Consider the following 23726-nt stretch of genomic DNA (forward strand, 5'->3'; position numbering starts at 1 on the left):
TTTGGATAAAGGAAATGTGCCATACATTCGTTATTGGCGAACCCGTGATGATCTGGGTTAGAACAGATCTTCAGGAATCAATGCTTGTCGTAAAGGGCCTATAGTGGGGCCCTTTGGTCAGACTCGCTGACTTGGTTGAGAAATATCGTATCCCAGCTCATGCCATCAATCGCCAGATGGCGTGGGCCAAAGTTTTATAGACCGTTTTAATTTTCATGGAATAATGAGTGTGCCGTTTAACAGCGAAGACACAAAGGAAAGTGACTGGCAATGATTTGTTGAAGTATTTCACTATTTTTATATCCATTTAAACAAACAAGTTACGTATCTAAACAAAGTCGAATTGTGTAGGCTGGTACCAGGGTGTTACGCATGAATGTTATATTATATATATAACAATGCATTTACTGAGTGCCTACTATCCATCTCAAAGATGGTAAGTGGCGCTGGGAAAAAGTATGCGCAAAGCGCAGACACTTTTACCCCGGTTAACCCTAGTTATCTGCAAGGCGATAGAAGATTGTCAGTCATATCAAATTCGTATCCTACCGGGTACCCAATCAGTGCTGGGTGAATAGACAAATTCACTTGCCAAAGGTGAGACCGCGTATATGCTTTCCTGCGGAGACACGACAGAAGTCCTACACATTTCAGGGGTCAGTAAGTTGCAAATCACGGTCATCCATTCACGGTGACTAACGTTACTTAACTTGAACTGATTGGTGACTTGGGCTCTACGTACAAAACAGCTGACCATCATCAAATGTTCCTAATAGCCGCATCGTGAATGTGGGAAAGGCTATGACAGATGTAATTTGAAACTGATTATGCATTTCTCAGTAGTATAATCCGGCCATACTGCATCGTTAAACAAAGCAATTCACGGGGCTTTTTCCTGGGAAAAATTCTTCAAAACGGCTGTTCATCAAGTTGTGATGTAGCACAAGTAACACACACATAAAGGGAAAACTGCTAACATCAGAGAGAATTTCAGGGATGCAATCGCGGGACTATTCCAACATTCGGGTTAAGGTTCTGAAACAATAGTAAGGGCAGGGTAGCCTTCTGGTTAAAAGAGTTCGCTCATCACAATGCCATCCGTGTTTGGATTTCTGACATGGGATTCCCATTCTACTGCAGGAACACTATGGTGGCATAAAACCATACTCACTCACTCACTTTGTCAGCATTGCACAGCGAAATATCACGATTGTGCTGAACTACCCGTGAAATACCCGGTTTAGAAATGGTCTCCAGTACCCCATGTTTGTCTAACGGTGTCGGGTGGTCAGGCTTGCTGACTTTGTTGGCATATGTCATTCATCGGTTCCGAATCGTGTATGCCCAATACGAGGCTCATGATATTGATCACTGGACTGTCCTGTCCCGACTCAGTTATTTACAGACTGCCGATATATAGCTGGAATAGTGCTGAGTGCAGCGTTAAGCAACTAACACTGCGCTGACTTGAATGTTCAATCCTATTTTCTTCCATAATGCAGCTTTTAGCAGTCTGTGCTGTCGGTTGTTTATGTAATTTGATTAAAATTACAAAAATCCATTTAAATAAACCATCAGCAATACTGCTGTTCTACCTCTCCCGAGCGTTCATTCAGCAAAAGCAAGAGTCCAGTGTTAGCTACAGTGTGTGTTTGACAACTCTAATATCATTATTAGAAAGCACAGTGTCGTGCTGTTATCGGACACTTTTTCATTATCCACAGACCTGCAGGGTTTACCATTCTCAGATACAAAAGTACGCCACAGCACCGACTTAATCATTTCCTTGGGGAAAACATTCTTGAAATCTGATTACAAATATTTACAGCTGACTTCCGGTGGGCGGTTTGATACAAAAGGTGCAATGTTTGACTGGTATTTAACGAATTTCAGCCCGAGGAAGAGTGATAGTTTTGCTCCGCCGATGGAATTCAGCTCAGATGGAAGATTTGAAAAAGTCATAAAAACTTACAATCTGGGTTATGAAATTTATATCGATGGTTAAATACACGTTTTTGATTTTTCCGAACCTAACACGTTTGGCAGCACATAAACACACTCCCTCGGGAAAATAGCAGCCAAGTGCCATTGATTCTTAGGCGTTGGGATTTAGAAAAGGCCCAATTTAGTGATTCCAGTTTTGGCTATAATCTATCCAAATTTCTCTAAATTTGATTAAATGCCGCAGGGAGGTGTAAAAACAGTAACGGAATAATATTTTTAAGCCAGTTTACTTTGCACTATTGCAAATTGGCTCAGATGGCCCAAGTAATGTCGACTACGATTTCCACGACCGCAAACCTCGGGTGACATATCGTTTTAGAATGCCTGTAAAATGTCAAACAGATCCTGTTTTTAACATATCACGTCATACAGAAGGTTTACAAAATCTCCAAAGCCCCCCTCACTTTGCTTAGGGATTGATGGAATAACGTTTGTCTGGAGAAGTTAAAAAATACTCTTTAATGTTGATATATCACTAGAACCATGTACATTATTTCTTTTGGGGAAGATGGAACGAAACTTGATCACTGCCATTGACCACAATGTATATCATGTCAATAGAAATTGCTTTTCATTCATTTAAGGTTCCCAGAATATGTTTTGGGCAATTGAGCACTTAACGGAATGTAATATTCCTTATAAGATTAGCTAGAATGCCTCGATGTCAATGTTTATGTGGACACAACTGTTCAATTGTTTCTTTTTCAGTTTTCTCTTTCAACGCGGAAATGATGCGAAGTGGAAACCGAAGCATGATCTTCGATTGTAGAAAAGAAACCAACATCATTAGCAGATGTAATTATTTACAACAGCTGAAGCTTACAAATCGGCTGTGTTTTTCAGCCGTGGATTTTAAACATTCCGACGTCGGTGACGTTGCTGATCTCATGTCAGGTAACCATGAAGACGCTTGACGTTGCTGAACGGACGTGCACTGCCGGGTAAAAATATACACCGATGTTGATGAGAGCAGAAAAGAACAAACCATAAATGGTTCTTAATAATGATAATGTATTTAAAACTGTTTCATAATTATGTTTTGGACCATGGTTTTCCGGCGTCAGTCTTCAGCGTAGAGACGTTGAGGTTTGTACTTGTTTCAAAAGTTTTTTCCAGTGCATATTGTCTTTTGCTGATTATTATCAAGCAGATTTCCCTTGGATAACATGCCCCAGCAATACAGCTGGAATGTTGCCAATGTTGTATGTAAAACATATATACTGGGCTCGAAGTTGTGTAAATGCAGACTATCCGACCATACCATGTTCCCAAGTGCTTCTGTGTGTTTGATGGAAGTAATACGCTTGCATCAATCGCTATGCAAGACTTCTATTACCGAAAGATATCAGCACTGGCAATCACATGTAATGGGTGAAAATAGTTAGGGATATATGTCAATTTTGAATAAATATCTTTTTGTTCATTGAGACACTAATAAATGTCAGTCCTGAAAGTACCAATATCCCTAAGTTATTTTGTCCAGTATATAAAAATCCTGTTTGAAAGCAAGTCCAAATGGTTTCCTCTCATAACTGGCTACATTTCCAACTCCCAGTCTATCAGCAACAAGACGTTAGAAAAATAATGCGATCAACTTTTATTTATTCAACTCGTTCACAGAGGCCTTTAGAACATTTATCGCAAACAAGAAGTCGTAAATATTGATGAAGAAACAAAGCCTGCAGTCAAATTTGAATTTCAGCCGCATCATTAAAGACGAATATGCCATTAAAAGAAAATCATAGATAGGAAGGGATTACCTCCCCTGGATCAGTAAAACTGCATGGAATGGCGGTAACGCTTTAAAACCTTTCTGGTTGTGGGCAAAGGTTCCTGTTATCCCGAAAACGTGATTCACCAATATAATCTAACACAAGTATAAGCAATAAGGGGAAATAACGAGGACTTGTTGAAGTTGGTAGTATTCTAAAGTCACAACTGAACTAAGGACTGAATAATAGAGGAACCGAACATGGGCAAGTGGTGCCAAAGATGCATGTTATTTGGAATGATTGATTTACAGTTATACAATAAACAATGTGCAAAATCATTACCTGCATGAAGTTTCATTGATCGATATTTGGTGTTTGAGCGAGGTTTCAACGAATCTCCATATCCAAGTACAGCACATCACGTAGTATTGATTATGTTTTCAGTACCTTATTTGCCTCAATCTACAGAACAAGTGTTTACATACTTTGCATTCCAGTAGAGTGAGTGAGTGAGTTGCTTTGGTGCATAAATACTTTAGTTATATCACATATTGTCATTTAGGCAGTTTCATCAATGGTCACATCATACTGATCTCAACGAAGGAACATTTTGAAGCATGCACGTTTTCCTCAAACTATATTTTCGAGTGTTACAGTCAAATTGTTTAAATTGTTTAGTTATATATGTCAGTAATTCTCTAATTACCTCTGTACAAAATGTATGTATTTGTGATGGGCTAAATATCGATGTTTGATGGTGATTACCCAACTCACGACTCAAGTGTAAACGCACAGTGGACGCCTCTTTGTAATTATGGTGACCTCAGTTTTCAATGACAATAATGCTGAACAACTGATTATGAATATGATGCCGGCAGACAAAGGTACATATTCAGAGCGTTTGGTTTCGAACCCTAGGCCACTGGGTTCTGGCTTGTAGCTGTGCACATTATATATACATATGTTGTGTTTGATTTCAGCTATATGGTTGCAGTCTGATCGAGTCTGGGCCACGCCATGCAGTGGTTAATATCATGAGCGTTGATCTACGCAATTGGGTCAACCAATTAAGAGAGTCGGAACACCCGATCTCGTTAGCACGGGTTGCTGAAGACCAGGGCCCCCTTTCACAAAGCTCTCCTAAGCCTAAGATCTCGTAACCTTTCTCGTAGCATCCGTAGCTCCTGTGTTACAGTATAGGAGGCACAATGGCTACGAGAAAACTTACGAGATCTGTGGCTTACGAGAGCTTTGTGAAACGGGGCCCAGTTCTAGCTCGGACCGGGTATCATGGACACAGTGCTATAGACACTCGTGCTATCATTCATGCCTTGTATTGTTTATTGATTAGCCCATAGAAATATTTGCTGAGAATGGGATCATTGCATGTCCTAGCCACAAGCCAGTGGCACAGATCCCGTCGTCATCAGAAAGTAATTGTGACTGTCGTTTATACTTCCAAAAGTATGTCTTATGTCATGCTGTTGATGATGTGACTGACTGGTCCAGACACGATTGTCAACAGATCGCCGCCATATAGATGGAATATTGCTGAGTGCCGCGTTAGTGCATGTTAGTGTGTTAGTGCACGAGACAGACAGGGCACTTTACTCACCTTGAATTAAAACTACTTGATATGTTTTTTTTAAACAAAGAAAAAAACCAAAAAAACAAAAAAAAACAACAAAAAAAAACAAAAAAACAAAAAAACAAAAAAAAACAAACAAACAAACAAAAAACCAAACCAAACAAAACAAACAAAAAACCAAACAAAAAACCAAACCAAAACAACAACAAAAAACAACAAAAAAAACAAACCAAACAACAACAACAAAAACCCACATGCTTATGTTTCAGTCGGAATCGAAAATAGTGAGTGAGTGAGTTTAGTTTTACGCAATATTCCAGCAATATTACGGCGGGGGACACCAGAAAATGGGCTACACACATTGTACTCATGTGGGGAATCATACCCGGGTCTTCGGCTGGACGAGCGAACACTTTAACAATTTGGCTACCCCACCGTCCCGAATCGAAAACAGACCTTATAGTAGACATTCCTTTTGATTTTGGACAATATGGAACCCCACACCGATACTCTATCCACAGTACGCGATTGCATGCAGTCGTATGTACAGTCTTATGTACTCGATCAGTGGTGAGGAATGATGATTACTTCAGTGTCAGTTGGTTGTGTAATAAGGTTTGACTGACTCAAGACGACATGTGCGATAACATTAATTAAGAGTCAAAGGAACAAATTTGATGATAAGAAACATCAATGTAATGTTTTATCACATTTGATGCAGCAATTTCTGTATATACTCTTTTGAAGCATCGTCTACAATGGCCATAACGATGCCTCAAAGAAACTTGAAACGTTCTGTGGCTATCGTCATTTACATACCGTTTCATCTCTCGGTTCCTTTTTCGAAAAGTTCTGAAACATTTTTTAAACTGAGAATTAGTTTTGTTTCAAAACTGTCATTTCCATTGTGGAGTTCCATCTTATCAAAGTTTCTGGTCTCAAGGTCATTTCTTTTCTTGAAAGAAAGGTCACCATTGAGCAGGTCTTTCAAACTTTAAACTCTGATGTAGTCTTGCGTTTGAAAAATAACCCAACTGCCATGATAGCGCTCGATATCACTCCAAAGTTAAAGTTTCTTGTCCTGTTTTGTAGAAGACGAAAGATACGCATACTGCGGACAATTACATTTCCCCCGTTTTGGTGAGAATCATTTATGTTTTACAACATCGTTAAAAAACCTTAACATATGTCACAGGTCCTCGTTAAAATAACTAACATGTACGGTTACTAATTAAATTCACTAAAGTTAGAAAATGACGGCTGAAAGCATAGGACCCACGAGTACTGCCGTTTACCCTGCTCGACATACAGCACACAAACGTTTAGTTATACAAAAACTCAAACTTAACTAAGTCACCATCAGCATATTGAAACCAAGCTGTTCACAGCATCCACTGCAAAATATGCTTTCAGACGACGGTCCAGACTCATATGCGCATCGAAATAAAAGAATATTAGGAGTATTTTAACCACATCATTATATCTTGAAGTTGTTTCACGTTCACTGATGTGCATGAATGGCAATTTGACTTTATATGCTAACGTGGTCCACGGTCTATCTGCAGATGAGTACTTGATGAGAGCCCTGTGAAGATCCGGGGTTGGAATTGATCGTCAGTAACCAATGTTTGTGATATAAGACGACATAGGATCGAATGGTCAGTCTCGCTTGCTTCAAGTATGCTACCGAATCCCAAATACGTTCATCAATTCAACATGATGTCAATAACTGGATTGTGTGATCTGGACACAATTATTTCCTGACCGCCGTCATACAGTTGGACAAAACAAACAAACAAACACAACACAATGAGCCAGAGTCCAGTTGAATGTTTTGGCTTCTATTTTGTCCTGACTGCTTTAATTTAAGTGAGATATGCACTTAAATCTCTTTAATCTGGAATATATAATCCCGGAGCAATCGTCCAGATTAGCAAATGTCCGGATGAGAGAGTGAGTGAGTGAGAGAGAGAGAGAGAGAGAGAGAGTGCATACACACAAACGCACACTTACACACAGACACTATATGCACATGTGTACACCACAGACACACCCTACATGCACCCTACATTCAACCAGAACAGTCATCCTGAGTGAAACCTCAAACTGGTCTTCATCTCATCTTTCTTATATGAGAAACAGTGAGATTTCCAACGTCTTTTCATCACTGGTCAATTGTATGACATACGTATGATATTGTATGACAAATGTATTGCCATACGTATTCTTTTGTAACAAAGTTTATTTTTCAAAGAGACGAAAACGGTAAAAAGAAAAACAAACAAACAAGAGAACCGAAACGGAAAACCTTTTCCTGAAGAGGACAATACGATGTACTGGGTAATGAAATAAAAACAGGAATAAACCATAAACATAAGTTAAACATGAATGAAACATGGTGTTACCAAGTGTTACCAAGTGCCCCACAGTCGTATATTTCACAAACGTACACACAACGTACATGTCTGCTTGTTTGAAGTGCAACCGTGCATTCAACAACATCCTATCTATATGACGGTGGTATGCAAACAGAAGCCACAAAAACCATTTTCGCACCCGTAAAAAATCGAGTCGAGTTTACACTTACAAATGCAAATAATAATTATAATATATGTATGAGATATTCATGTGGTTGATAATATAAGTAACATAACAGAACATCAACCACGTTGACCACATGACCTCCCATTACCAGAATACCCTAGAAGGAAACAATTCTTATCACATTGCTTCAAAGAACCTTCATACCATTAAAATAAAACAAAATGAAAAAAGGAGAGAAAAAAAGTAATATTTATGTTTTAAGAAAAATAAACTTGAACCCTTAAACTGTCCAAGAGACGATGACGTAAAGAGTGATCACATGACCCTATACAACAGGTGAGCCGATTACCACATTGACCAATCAATTGATTGTGTAATCGTAATCGATATATACGATCAAACTGGATTACCAATATTCTAATTTATTTTTCCTGCTTTGGTAAACTGAGAACTCACATTAAGAAATGCAGTGAACTAGCCTGGCACTAATGTACTACCAGGATCGACCCTTTTTACAGCCTAAATTGATTTTCCGCCCCATGAACATGCCAACCTTCCTTATACGGTGTGAAAAAAGTATGATAAATATGTGTAAGTAATAGGCATCGATGAAGAGAAGCTTGTTGTACAATCCATACAAGCTTTCCAAGGGAGTCCTACTCTCCGAGTCTGTTAGAGTTGATTTAGGAGTGTGTGCAAACTTGCACTATCTTAACACATTAGGACAGCTCTGTGAATCGATAAATAACCGGATTTCTACGTTTACAAATGCAAGCCAGAGCATCACAGACATGCTTTTTATATTCCGTCACGTATTTTACTCAGAGGCACAAATTTGATGTGATATATGAAAAGTATCCCCCTGTACGCTTCGTAATCAGTACCATCGATTGTCTGAAACCAGTATTGACACGTTTCCACATGGGATTGATGGAAATTACATATTTATTTAATCTAATTCAATTTGTTACTTTTTTAAAGAATAAATCCCTGGCATTTCTTCTTTTTAACAGTCCTGAAATTTGAAGATGAACCATGAAAACGGAGCACACAATCATTTCCCTTTTGGGAGTTGAAGTGAGACCTACTGCTCACACAGCCATCATTTCACCTATGACACGTCCTCACCGAGAGTCATTAATGACTGTATTTCACATCTTTTATGATCATGCTAACAGATTATGCTAAATATGAAAGACAGACATGCTAAATTATTTGATCAAGGTTTCTACATTTAAGGAAGTCACATTTCTTGACGGGTTTGGGAAGAAAGCCTCGAGTTGCGAACGTTTGGTATCGTCATTATTTGATAACAGTGGACAACAAATGCTCGGGATAAGTCGAAATCAGAACTGACTTATCAATGCAGACATTCGACACAGCCTCCTTTTGAGCCGGGATAGCACAGATAGAGTGACTGAAGCAAGAGGCGATATGACGTGCTCCACTTATCGGATGACGCGAATAAAACTACAAGGTCTTGTAACGCAAGGAATTGTGAGGATGGTTGGATGTGTGAATGTGTGAGTGAGTGGTTTGAGTGAGTGACTAAGGGGGACGGGGTGTTTTCTTTAATGCCACTTCATAACTTAGAACTTCAGGTATGCTTCGGAATATATACGTATACAGCGCATGTCACCGTGGCTGGTATTTATATCTATGCAACAAAAATCTTTGAATTTGCTCTTAGTAACACAAGAGATGTAATTTGTCATGTGAAGTTTCACTCACTCTTCATTCATTCATTCATTCATTCATTCATTCACGACTGGTTCAAGCGTTTAGAACTAGTCTACCCCACCACGCCTTATCTGAAGGAGACAATTACTTGATGCAAATAGCTGGTCACGTTGTATTCATCTGTGGAATCAAATCCGAGTCTTTGGAATGACGGATAAAAGTGTTCAGAACCGGCTTTCCACTCTGTTCCTTCTCTAGGAGTCACAACTGACTTTCCATAACCTGGCTCCTTGTTTGTGACTTGGACATGATAAGAGTACGCTTAACATTTTGTATCCACGTGTGAATTTTTGTTCATGATAGATAAAAATGTTAACACAACCAATCAAATCTCCAGAGTACTGTTCAACCACCTTGATTCCTTATTGCGAGTTTCCTTGTATGTCATGGAAATCGTCAGGTCCACTGGAGATGAACGGTAGATCTGGCACAGTGCCGTTGACGAGGGGACGCTACAGTGGTCAACATTGTGGTCAGATCTCGCGGTCTGTGGTTCATTCTTTCATTTCCAACCGTTGCTTTTCCACACATAATAGCCACTTGTAGTGATATGAAATACGATTATTTTCAGGTTGCGGCATTAAATAACATTCCCTCAGTCACGCACAAATTGAAAAGATCTTCAAGAGTGTCTACTAAACCAAAACTCGTTTTCAATCTGAATGGATGTAGCTGAAAAACCCCTGAATTTTGGTCACTGAGAAGTGATGAAGCGGCATTTCTCGTTGGGAAGTTACGGAGTTTCCGCTTTGATCTTCACCCCTTATCACAAATCAACAGAAAGGCGGCACTTGTGGAGTAGAGTTGACAGTCGCTGAAGATGGACGTGAAAATACATACAAAGATAGTGATCGATAGATGGATTTTGATTTCAGTCGATATTTTTATCAAGGCAGCACTAAACTCTGTGTGTATGTGCTTGAGTCACGCCTTCGGGCATTTCAAACAACTTCTCCTCCTTCAACACGACATCCATAGACACGAGCAGTGCTTCAGAATATAAACTGGGCAGGAGGGGCAATAAAAGATTTTCGTTTTCTTAATGATGTTATTTTTCTTGTTCTCTACTAATTTTTCAGAGTTTTGCCATTTGTAGGAGATAATATACGTACGGTAGTTTTATCAAGAACCATTATCAATAAGATCTTTGCGTAGCACCTTGTGTACATTTGGCTTCCATGTCATACCTAAACTAAATGCTTTTCTTTGACGGCTTGATCCTACCATTCTGTTTACTTCAATAATATGCAGTGTTCGTAAAAGCATATGTTTTCCATGACTAGAACCATTCAAGGCGGGTTAGTAATGACACAGGCTTGTTCACTCGCCTGCACGAAACAAGGCGATGCGTTCATCAGGATTCCATTAAACAACTTGGAACCAGCGTAAAGTCCATTCTTGATAGATCTTGATAACGAGTGAGACCAACATAACACTGGTGTATCAAGAGTGAGTGCGTGAGTTTGTGGATGGGTGGTTGGATGTGTGAATGTGTGAGTGAGTGGTTTGAGTGAGTGACTAAGGGGGAAGGGGTGTTTTCTTTAATGTTTTGTTCATAACTTCAAACTTATGTGTCAGCCTTGTGTTGGAGGAAATCGAGAAGTCTGCTTAAAACCCAAACGTACGTGTATGCTACTAAAACAAGAAAGCATAATATGGACGAAAATGTGCTTCAAACAGACGTTCGTAGTTTCTTTTCCCGAATAACAGATTCAGTTCTGTGTAACGAATAGCACCATCCATGTAGCTGGATGGATGCTGAGATAGTTTTGATGATGAAAGTATTTATCACATTTGTGGTCAACACATTTATCACGTTTGTGTCGGTGCTAGAATCAACAGCGTTGCTCATTCCAACTTGGCAAGGATTACTACGATTAACAAAACCAGATCTGAGAATCTCTAGTACCTGATGTTGGCGCCTGGTTATTTCAGTCGTTCCAAAGTATATTCACTGGGGTTCTGACAAGACATGCAATATTTCAAAATATTTCAGCCTATGCATGTCAAATGCACTTACAAGTAAACACAAACAAGGGGTGAAAGGCGTTTACTATGTACAAAACAATCATTTGTGATTCGTTGTGAATGATGCCAAATACTATACAAGAGTGCAGTTATATGGATTCAGTCAATGAGGACAGCCATTAGGAGCACATTGCACACTGATCATCACATCATTCGATTGAATGTTCTTTGGGCACACAATGTTAAATTGTGACCAGGATATCAAATATGATGCGCAACCTCAAATGTTACAGCTACCAAGACAAAGTCATTTGAAATATATGTTAATTTGTAAATCTTACCATTATTATCGTCATAATATCAAGGTTAACAATAAGTCCAAATAACAGTTTAAATATAACAGATACCTGGAAACGTTTTTTGTCCGAATTTAAAAACAATGACACAAATAAGTTATGCATAATATATATCCCAGTAAAGGTTATATTATCAACACGGTGCAAGCTGCACAAGCATCTCTCCGTTGTTGCACAGACAACATATTCTTCTTTCCATTCAAAATCTCTGTATTCACGCAATCTACACACTCTGTCCACAAGGAACCCTCGCAGGGGTCTTTACGGGGTGTCTTGTGGGATTCCATCATCGGCAAAAAGGGTACTTGAAATATCAGCACATTTACAGTTTACGACAAAACAAATCTCTAAATGCCAAAAGGAATCTAACCGTTTTACACATCCCAAATACTTTGGCGAATTTCAATCCAACTTTAGTTTTATAAACAATCTAGAATTTTGGCTCCATAAATAATGTACAATTTTGGCTTCATAAATAAATAAAATTATCTAAAATATTATCTTTAAAAATCGTTTTGTGTAATGCTTAAGAGTATTTATTTCAAGCACCCTCTTCTGGAGGCAAAGAGCTGGCTATAGAGCTTCGAGAGATTAAATGGGAAGGGTCCTCAGTTGTGTTCCTATTGTGGTCAAAGAGAGCTCGTGGAACAACGTTGTCACTGTTGTATATTTTGTTTTCTAAAACTAAAACAACGGCACGATATAATATATGATGATGGAAACATTATATACACCGACTGACGTTTCTTAAACAAAATATACGGCAGAATTAACAGGGTTCACTGGATTCGATCTATCCTCTTCGTGCCCATCGCCTCCCAAAGATGATTTTTCCGAAAGCTTTCCTAAAGTCTCTATTGAATACGGTATAGATAATGGGATTTAAGGCGGAGTTGCAGTATCCAATCCAGAAAAACACGGTGAACACCACTCTTGGGATACAATCCACACAGAAGGCAGACACTACATAGAGAATAAAGAATGGCAGCCAGCACAGGATGAATGCCGCCATCACAAGTCCAAGCACGACAGTTGCCCTCCGTTCGCGGGCTTTGGCAAGTTTTCGCTTATGCTTCTCTGCTGAGAAATAATCTGTCGGTTTTTCTTTTATTTCGTCTGACTTTTTGGGAGTCTTTTTCTCCCGGTTAGCATTGAAAAGATGACGTGTAATATTACCAAGGAAACGGTTCCGGTCCCTTTTTTGTCTGTTTGGGGTGATGACAGAAGGGGTTCCGTTTTGTTTGGGTTCAATTATTGTGAACTGGTGAACTTGTCCGTTCCCTGGCTCCGGGCCCGAGTCGGTGTTCGCGTCCCTTTCTTTTCCATTGGAACTTAGAAGGCTTCGGTGTTGTTCAGAAGATGACTCGGTATCACTTGTCAGGAGAGTACTTGTCCCAAGCCTGCTGGAATTATCTCCCCTGTTAAGGGTCCGTAATGAAATATCACATGTCGAGTCCGAGTCTGTGGATATTAACTTCGCCATTTCATCACTAGGCAAAGGCTGGGAGATCGTGTTGGTATCGGATGTCTGCACATGCATTGCTGTATCGTCATCCGTTGTGAATGCTTCGTGGCCTTGTTTTTCCTGCACCGGCTCTTCGAACTCGTCCTCGTTCTCATCGTGAGCTTTGGTCTCGTTACCGTGACCATGTTCCGTAACGCTCGATTCCGTCGAGTTTTTCTGCTCCCCCTTTCCGCCAAGGGGTGCTTTTGGCGCTTTGGTGACAGTTTTACGAGCTCGCATTTTCGCAGCTTGGTAGATTTTATAATACACAAACACCATAATAATAGCCGGGATATAGAAGGACCCTATGGAGGAATACAAGACATACCCGATATCCTCACTGAGGTTGCACATGGGGTATGTTGTATCCTTCTGACGAGGTGCCTTCCAGCCAATCAGAGGAGGAATACAAACAGCAGCGGACACCACCCATACAATTGCAATCATGATCGTTGCTCTCTTGGGGGTCCGTTGACGGGAGTAGTGAATGGCACGAGTTATCGACCAGTACCTATCTAAACTTATTAAACATAGGCTTGAGATGGATGCAGTGCATAGCAGGACATCAATGGCTTTCCATAGCTCACACCAGATTGTTCCAAAGAACCAGTACCCCATGAGCTCGTTCGAAAGAGAGAATGGGATAATAATTAGACCGATGAGAAAGTCGGCCAGAGCTAAAGAAGCTATGAAGAGGTTCTGCGTGGCCTTCAGGTTCCTGTCTGTTATGATAGCCCAGATCACGAGGAAGTTGCCAATTACGATCATCAGCATCACAATGGTTACCAAGATGGCTGCAAAGATGATGTGCGCCCAGGTGTATCCGCTAGGGTACCCAGCAGGAAAATAGCGTTGTGGTTCATCCGTCGTATTGGCATCTGCGTCAGAGGTGTTGTGGTCAACGGTCGGCCACGTTGTCCAGTCGGCGGTGGCGTTGTAATCGCCCGCGCTGGTCACCATTTCCGTGACCAACATGCTTGAGTGATTAAGCATTGCGAGGTCGTGTTTTTAATACAGATTAGTGCTCCCCATTTGGTCTTGTCAGTCCACTGCTGTTCGTTCTTTCCAGGCCGGGGCTGTCATGGCGCCTGACCTGAAGGATAATAAACACAAACATTAGCAGTGGTAAGAAAATTACTGTCCATTTGACTGTCTTGAAAATCTTATTTGCCTCTAACTCGTATTTGTAGCTTGCCTTTGTCTGATTTTCCTAATCCTGGAATTAAATTCGTTTTCAGGCGATCTAATTTGTTTACGGAAGATGGTTCTGCAACAGATCGATGGACGTTATAGGGACACAGTGTGCTGGGAGTATTTGGGATGTGAATAGATCACATCATCTGTGTTGCAGGGGAATACCTGTTACACCAAACAATGGCGCGCATCCGTTCTAATTACATTTTGTAGGAGGAGGTGGAATAGCACAGGAAGGAGACGAGACTACTAGAGGTGGAATGTTCACAGGAGATAAGTGAAAAATAAGTAGTTGTAGGTGAACAGTGTTTCCTAATATATCACACCTGAAGAGTGATAAATTAAACACTGTTCTGGTGCAACATATTGACTTAAGAAGTTAAAACACATTTCCATTTTGAAATCCGTTTAATATAGGTTAAATAATCATCGGATTTAACTGATATTGCCATTACAAGTTCGTCCAGACTAGTCCCCAACCTGTGCTGAGCCGAAAGGCTAAATTGTTTGGCAAGCATACTAGACAGTTCCGAGAGATCGATTACCTATCTTATAAATTCTTTGTGAATGTTTTCACGATGAACCTATGTATGGATTTGCACCTGAACAGTACAACTGAACAAAACAATCTCACATTCTTAAGGAGCAGTTAAAACAGAATACACACAGCCATAACGTATCAATTAATGCTAGCAATATTGATCGCTGGTTTGAAAATGTGCAGTAGTGGTGGCCCTGCTCACTACTAATACGGTATTGCAAACCTGATAGTTTGATGAGAAACAGCTTACGGTAATTACCCATTTTCTTACCAGCGAGTTCTGAGCTCTTAATGAGATAACAGTGTTTTACTCTATCGAAAATAACAGGAAATTAGAATGTCAGCCTTCACTGGGTTTAATAAATCTTCCATGTCTTCACTATTTACACTAATCTAGGGTCATGACATTTAAGAGGCAAAGATGAATAATAGCTAATACCACCAAAAAACAGCATACCAGAGACTACATTACAGAATCACAGCATACCAGAGACTGAGGCATAAAACGAAAAGAAATGTATGTTGAGGTGAAGCACTTTGATAGGGTAATAGTGTTGTGAAACTTACCTGATGTACTCTCTTTTGTTTACTTAACTGATGTACTCTCTTTTGTCGAAAACGGTCATATTTGAAACCTGGAACCTACTTATGAAGCCACAGTTCCTAAAACTGTCGGTTTTGTCGGTCGAAGACAGACCAGCCGCTTATACCATGACGCTTAAAAATCAAGCATCGTACATTGATCAAAGACGCAGTTCGACCCAGACCTATCGGATACAGATTCAACATTGTATCCAGAAGACAGAATCAACCAGACACCTGTCCATAAGAGTCAATCCGGCACCTGTCCATAGGACCCTTATCTATTACAGATTGAATCCCGTATCCACCCAAGATAGAATCGACTCACAACTGTCTCTAACAGAGTCAACCCCACACATGCCTACAATCAATATCGCACTTCTCAGTGGCATAGTCCATCCCTCGCCTGTCCAGATAATCGACTTTGTGTCTGTGTGTCTTAGAATCATTCCCAAACTGTATATGACAGAATCAACCCAAATCAACCTTATTACTGCGTCTTACAGATTCAACCCTATTTCTGCCTTTTACACCTTTCAGTGAATCAACCCGGCATATGTTCATAAGACTCTTGTCTTTTACATGTTGAATGAACTATATGACACAGAGAGAATCAGATCGACTACTGGTTTTTCACAGTATCAACCTCAAAATGTGTCTCTTTGGTAATCGATTCCACTCAAATCACTCCGTACCTGTTCATAAGACAATCAACCCGTGAAGCTCTTACCTTTGAAAAATTCAATCATGTATCCCCTATGGCAAAATCCTCCCCGAGATAGCAAACTCAAGCCCTACACCTATTCGTAGCAGAATCATTCCCACACCTGTCTCTTACTGATACATGCACATATCTCTCAAAGAATCAGCTTTAGTCCTGTCTCTTACAAAAACATCCCCGCACCTGTCTCATACAGAATCATCTCGCATCTGTCTACGATAGAATCAACCCTGTCCACCGACATCGGTCACTGTTAGCCGGAAGTAGTAAGTATCAATTGATTCCAACTCAATCAAACGAGCAACAACCCCACAAGACACATACAAAACAAGAAACCCATACCATTACATTTCAAGAGATCTTTCCCCAATATAAATATAAACTAATCTAAACGTTAGATTTATTACTTTCATTTTGAATTTAAACGTGACCGATTCAGGGTAACGTTAAAAACAGTTATCTTATGAAGAAAAAAACTGTACAACACTTAAATCGTTTTGCATTACTGTTTGTCAACATCAAGAAATCAACAGTGAATAAGAACTTACAACATACGCATTATCATTCCCAGACGTGTTCCTAAATCAACTTGACAACAGTTACACATCACTTGGTACAATCTTGGTATTACACCGCTTGATTTAACGATGTGTAATCGACAAGCCAGCCGGGCTATTTCTATAATTGTTACTTTGAACAACTTCTTCCATCCCCCTTCAGCGCTGGGTACCATATATCCAACAACGAAACCCTCCGGGACAGTTAAATGAAGTCTTCTTTCTGGCAAAACTTATTGCCTCTGAGTGAACAATAGCTCACTTTGTCTCTGGTTCCGTTTTTCATTGACATTTATCGAAAGGCTTTCGGAACGAGCTAGCTATAGATCAGTCTTCGCCCCATCACAGCACGTCCGAGCATGGCGGTCCAGTCCTTCGGGATGAAGCTTTCACTTGCTACAGTGTAATGATGGAATAGTTTAGCCCCTGGGTCCTCGATGTATTAATTGGAGCCTCCAATGACCGGTTTAGAGCCCCAGTTAAAGCAATTATGACCAGTCATTTTGGTTGTCCAGGCCATTTTTTGCCTTCCACCACAATCCACTGAAAAATGTCCCGGGAAATTAGAGTGGTTTTCGTCCACAAACCAGGTGGCCTGGGGTATCCTTTCCTAATGGACGAATGGAAATGTGGCCTGATCACGCGCGGTCACGAATAGGCCTGACAATATTGCGAGAAAAGACGTGATTTGCGCCCCCTTCTGGATGACTTGGAGGCTGTGAATGACTTGTAAGAGTCACCAAACCCTTCCCACAAGTGTTATTGCAGGCCCGACACGCCTTTCGCCGGTGCTTTATGTCAAGCTACCGACTGAAAGCTGTCTCAAGAGGTCTCTTTCGACCCCAGTTTACAGTTCACGACAGTCCAGGGCCAAAATTTAATACATGACTAAAACGTTTTTTAAAAAAAGTGTTCTGAAAATATACACTTTTTCACATGTTTAGACACGGATTATGGGGAATCGATATCCAAATAGCGATAGATCACGATCACGTTTTGTTGCCCTCTTACTGATAGTCACGCTCAGTAAGCGTCTTTAGTTGTATACTGCGAAGTGTCCTCACAGGATAATGACTGCCAGCACAATTCATGAGAAAGGCTAGGACTTGGAACACATCATTTGTTGCTCTGCTTTACATTATACGGTGACATTTCTTCCTTTCATGGGCGAGACGATAATGAGTGACTCTTCAAGTAATTATTGAAAAGAGTGACAAATTGAGCTCTGAATGTTTCAGATTTCGATCCATCATTCCTAGTGAGGGATATTAGAATGCTAGTTTGATGAAGTTCCCGTGTTTTAATACACCCCTACCCCTAAAGTGTTTTAAGAGCATCACCTTCATCCGGAGAAGAGTGTAGTCTTGCCCGGGAAAAAAGCGAGACGTCTTGGGGATAATGTAAGGCTTACAGACTCAGAACGTGTATGTATGTACAGGAAACAGGCGACTAACTTGGGTTTAGTGCTGCTTGGAACAGAATCCCATTATATCATGTGTGCTTAAAAGCCCTCAGTGGTGCTGACCATAGACCTTTACCGATTTGATTAAACGTATGAGCATAGATATGGTGCTAACAAACCTAGGAACACAATCGATTGAACCCACGGGTTTTGGAGTAACATGGGGAGCAACTGTGTACAGCTAATTGCGGTGCATGGGTCATCACTTTCCCAAACAATCGCAGAGACGGACATGTTACACTGCACTTGACACGGTACATGACACTGTTCTAAAACAGTTGGTGCGTGTAGTGTTCTACTGCAACATGGCAGTGGGACGAAAGACATTGGCTGGACAACACAGGTTCTTCAAGACGTAAGCATCAACCGCTGCCATGATCAACACATCATTGAACTTCCTCCATCGACAGTGTTAGTTATGTTGAAGTAGAACAACGCCAACACATAAGTCGTCGTAAGCGGATACGAATAGTCTCCGCTACTTACATTTTGGAGTTTCTCTTGCCATGCACGTTACATTGAATGCCCTACTTTGAAGGTCAAGGACTCGAATGAAGCGAGATTCCACTGCCTTGGTTTTGAGAAAATCTTTGACTATCTCAAGGGGTGATGAGTTGCCAATATCGTGACCAAAGTCGGGAAATGTTGCTCTCGGCAACGTCGAAACGTCTCGTCTCTGGATTCAGGTTTACCAATAGTTATTTCTCGAAGTAGAATTGAATATTGGCAGGCCAGTTTGCAAAATTCACCTCCTTAACTGAATGATTTGTGAAAACGACATGTGTTATGAACTGGGTCAAAGATTCCATTTCAAATTACACGCCTTGCACGCGAAAATAGGTTTTCATTTTCAAAAGAAAACGAGTCCTGAACTTTAACAAGATGATAAAATCTTTTTGGGATAGCGTAATGCCAAACTAGAATACACACTCACGCACGCACGCGTGCACGAAAACAACTTACATGTTTTTGTATCCACATTGTCAAAGCATCATAAACATTCTACATTCGGTTTAGTAGAGTGACACAGTGTCTAAACAGAAGCCACAGAACCCTTTTCACAACTTCATAAAACCCTGCTATGACCCAAACAAAAGCACGTGTAATATGTCACCTGGGCAGTGGGGTAGCCTAGTGCTTAAAGCGTTCGCTCGCCACGCCAAAGACCCAGGTTCAATTTCTCACATGGGCACAAGGTGTGAAGCCCCTTTTCTTTTTGTGTCCTCAGCCGTGATATTGCTTGGAATATCCAAACAACGGTGCAAAATAATCTCACTGTCACAGCAATCACACAAATTGAAAACTGGGCAGAATTTGCTTCCATATTTAACAGGGACGCCATATTCCCATTCACTCACTCACTCACCCCACTCCAGTTATAGGTTGACATCAAAATCTATCAACACCAAGAATCGGCTTCAACTTGGTTAATCGAACCCGGATCACGGCTTGACTAAGCACCGTCTGGATATTATACAGGCGAGTGAACAAGCCTGCGTTACTAACTGCATAATATGGTTCTTGTCATGGAAGACATACGCTTTTACGAACACTGCATATTACTGCAGGAAACAGAATATTACTGCAGGAAACAGAATATTACTGCAGGAAACAGAATGGTAATATCGGGTTTCAGAGAACAGAATTTACTTTGGGCGTGACAGAGCTGTAGTAAGTGTTTATTCCGTTTTCACAAATTTATGCCATATGAATTGCGGGAAATATTAAAAATATAAAATAAAAGTAGGGGATACTGGAGTTACAAGATTGATGAAATGCAAATTAGGAAGTCAAGGACACAGATGGTTAAGAGAAATTATAGGAAGATGTGACAATTTATTCCATTTGTTTTGAAATGTTTCATCTCTCTCTCTCTCTCTCTGTGTGTGTGTGTGTGTGTGTACACACACACACACACACACACATATATATTTAATGTAAACATTGTATACATTTAATGTAAACCTTGTTCGCATGCAAGTAACACAGCTCACCGACTAAACCATGATAACACTGTGACAGTTTACCGTTACGAGGAAGACTGACGTGGAATAACAGAATCACTGAATCTGACCACCCTATTCACAGAATCACCATGCGCTCGTAGCCGTGAAACATATCGAGACTTTGAATCCCACTGAGGATATATACTGACAAGATTACCTGATACAAAATACCATTGATGATCTTCACACACAGTCTGCGTAATAAGGCCTCCTATACTACAAGGTTTGCGGTTTCTTGTAAAGTAATATCCGACACCACCAATTTCAATTTAATTCAATATCATTATAATTAAAAAGCCCGATCTTTCACACTCCTTTTAGTCAAGACTTTTCCCTGAATAGAAGGGTTTGTCGAATCTAATCCAATGTCGCTGTTGCCTTCATGTATAGATAGTGACACATGGGAAGATGAGTGAACTTGCTGCTCACTACTGGGAACTGGAAGTCAATAAACATTACGGTCCAGGGCTAAAGAATTAAGTTGGTGTCGAAAACCTTCACGCTTGCACCAGTCGAAGAGATCTTTCAAGCACTGATTTTCTATCCTCTGAGAATGCTGAACGGCACGCAATTTATCATGATCTGTGTCAGGGTAAGGCAAGCATGCTGGTCAGGTCGTCTCGTCATGTGTGGTGTATCTTTGTGGTAAATAATCGGGCACTTTATTGAGTCTGGGAATAGTGTGTTTACAATGTAAATGATTCTATACTGAAGACAGCAGACTGTCAGAAAAGCATGCTTTATGGAGGTGCGCAAACTGTAACGTAGAAACGGTGAAAAGTTTGTAGGATATGTGACTTCAAAGTCCCTGTCTTGAAAATTGGAATGTTTTAAACACAGAAACAAATATCAGTATATATAGTTTTATGTTTCATATAAAATCTTGCATCAACAAAATATTTCAGGTATATCAAGGCGTTTTAACTTAAGAGGGGAGAAGTTGGTATAGTTTTACGTCGCTTTTAGTGAGTGAGTGAGTTAGTTTAGTTTTACGACGCACTCACTCATCAATATTCCAGCTATATGGTGACGGTCTGTAAATAATCGAGTCTGGACCAGACAATCCAGTGATCAACAACATGAGCATCGATCTGCGCCGTTGGGAACCGATGACATGTGTCAACCATGCCAGCGATCCTGACCACCCGATCCCGTTAGTCGCCTCTTACGACAAGCATAGTCGCCTTTCATGGCAAGCATGGGTTGCTGAAGGCCTATCCTACCCCGGAACCTTCACCTTTTAGCTTCATTCAAGCAATATCATGGAGGGGGAAGAGAGGCAGACAGTGACTTCACACATAGTACCCATGATGGGAAGCGAACCCCGGTCTTCGACGTCACGAGCCAACGCTTTAGCCACTTGGCTACCTCACCGCTCCGAAAGTCAGACGATTGATCGTGGAACTCACGGTGTGGTGTGGCGCGATCTAGCTATGGATCCTTGTTGGATTGTTTTTTAACTCCGTACTCAGCAATATTTCAGAAATATGGCGGGGTCTGTAAATAATCGAGTCATACAATCCAGTACTCAGCAACATGATATCGATCTACGCAATTTGGATGCGATGCCGTGGCAGCCAAGTTTGCCAGCCTGACCACCCGATCCCGTTATTTACCCTTCACAAGAAGCATGGGTTACTGAAGACCAATTCTAATCGACAAAGCTGGACTCACTTAAAGGGCCACCGGAACACGGATCTAAGGGACGTAACTCTTACCGAACGTCAAACCCCTTCTACCCAGGACAGTCAAAGGCATCAAATTTGGTTGGGTGTACACAGCATAAGACGCAATTTCTTAACTGAATAACGATGACATTGGTTTGCGTTCCATGAAAGCAAGGAAGCATACACTTATTGTCCAATTTACAATCCGTTTCGATCGATCATTCGAGATGCACATCAAACGCTTTCAATGAAAGGAAGGCCATGGTGAAGATCGGAGAAATATCGGAAGTTCTCTCTGAAATCTCGCGTGATGTTGCGATTAATTTCAAAACGCAGCTGTCGTTAATTTTATAGTCGTTTAACGACCAAGGGGAGCATTACTAATGGCTTGATTACTTTTATGATAGAAACGTAATTAAAGACATACAACCATCTTGGCAGTTCTGAATGAATTTAAAGAACGTTTAGTGGCCGGTATAGCGTATAGAAAGATAAGTAAGTAAGTAAAATATGTGATAACAATTAATGACTGTTTTTGTTTCTGTATTGATATTGTTCCAACAACGTAAAGCAAGCGTCACTCATTTTATATCAAATGTATCAACACGGGCCAATAACCTAAAATCCACGAAAAACTGTCGATGTCTTCTAAATTGTTGTTGACGGGTTTTGATAATACTTCATATCAGCCGACCGAAGACTGAAACTGTACATCTCCAGCAAAAAATATATCTTCCTACAACGTCTTTGTAGTTTGTAAATAATAATAGTGAGTGAGTGAGTGAGTTTAGTTTTATGCCTCACTCAGCAATATTCCAGCTATATGGCGGCGGTCTGTAAATAATCGAGGTTTGACCAGGTAACCCAGTGATCAACAGTATAAGCATCAATCAATTTGGGAACAGATGATAAGTGTCGACCAAGTCAGCGAGCTTGATCACCTGATCCCGTTAATTGCCTCTTACGACAAGCACAGTCGTCGTTTGTGTAAACAGTAATGACCAGCGTGAAGTGTACAAAGGCACTGCTATGTCACATGTGAAAGCCACTTTGAAGACAAGGTATATGCTTGTATCAGAGTGAAAACAGAAACGTCAACAGTTAATCAGAGAAAGTAATATCTTTTCCTTTTTTATAATGTCAATCCAAAAAATAACACTGTACAATAACACACAGTCAAACGCGGGTTGAAGAGAGAATCGGTTAGCTATTCTCGAAACTTTCGTAGCCCTACGAACTTCTTAGGTCCGTTACTAACACTTTGTTACGATCAAAGTTTAGAAATCTTAGGGCTACGAACGTTTCAAGAATAAGGGAATTGTCTAACCACTAGGCTACCCTAGTGATCACCAATCATAAAATACAGTGGAAGCTGTCAAAACCGACACCTGTCCAATCCGGCAAGTTGTCAACACCAGTATAACATGTCAGTCCCGTCCGTGGCATATACATTTATCATCAGCTCTACAATCCGGCGCGTTCTCTCAAACTGGATTATTTCTTCAGTACCGATGAGTGCCGGTGTAGACAGCTTCCACTGTACATGCATTATGGTTATAACATATGTAACCTTGTACTAT

At 40.5% G+C, this 23726-nt stretch overlaps 1 protein-coding gene across 1 annotated transcript; it reads right to left on the reverse strand.

Annotated features, from left to right (window-relative positions):
* Positions 1 to 12366: 12366 nt before the first annotated feature.
* LOC137265315 (alpha-2C adrenergic receptor-like) lies at positions 12367 to 14409 on the reverse strand. The gene has a single exon (XM_067800684.1). It carries the CDS (start codon positions 14407 to 14409, stop codon positions 12706 to 12708), a length of 1704 nt encoding a protein of 567 aa, XP_067656785.1. The 3' UTR covers positions 12367 to 12705.
* Positions 14410 to 23726: the final 9317 nt, after the last annotated feature.

This window comes from Haliotis asinina, chromosome 15 (assembly GCF_037392515.1).
Source record: "Haliotis asinina isolate JCU_RB_2024 chromosome 15, JCU_Hal_asi_v2, whole genome shotgun sequence".
NCBI classification, from domain to species: Eukaryota; Metazoa; Mollusca; class Gastropoda; order Lepetellida; family Haliotidae; genus Haliotis; species Haliotis asinina.

Excerpts from the sequence above, each read along its gene's own strand:
- LOC137265315 (XM_067800684.1), bottom strand. The coding sequence starts at position 14,409 with ATGCTTAATCACTCAAGCATGTTGGTCACGGAAATGGTGACCAGCGCG.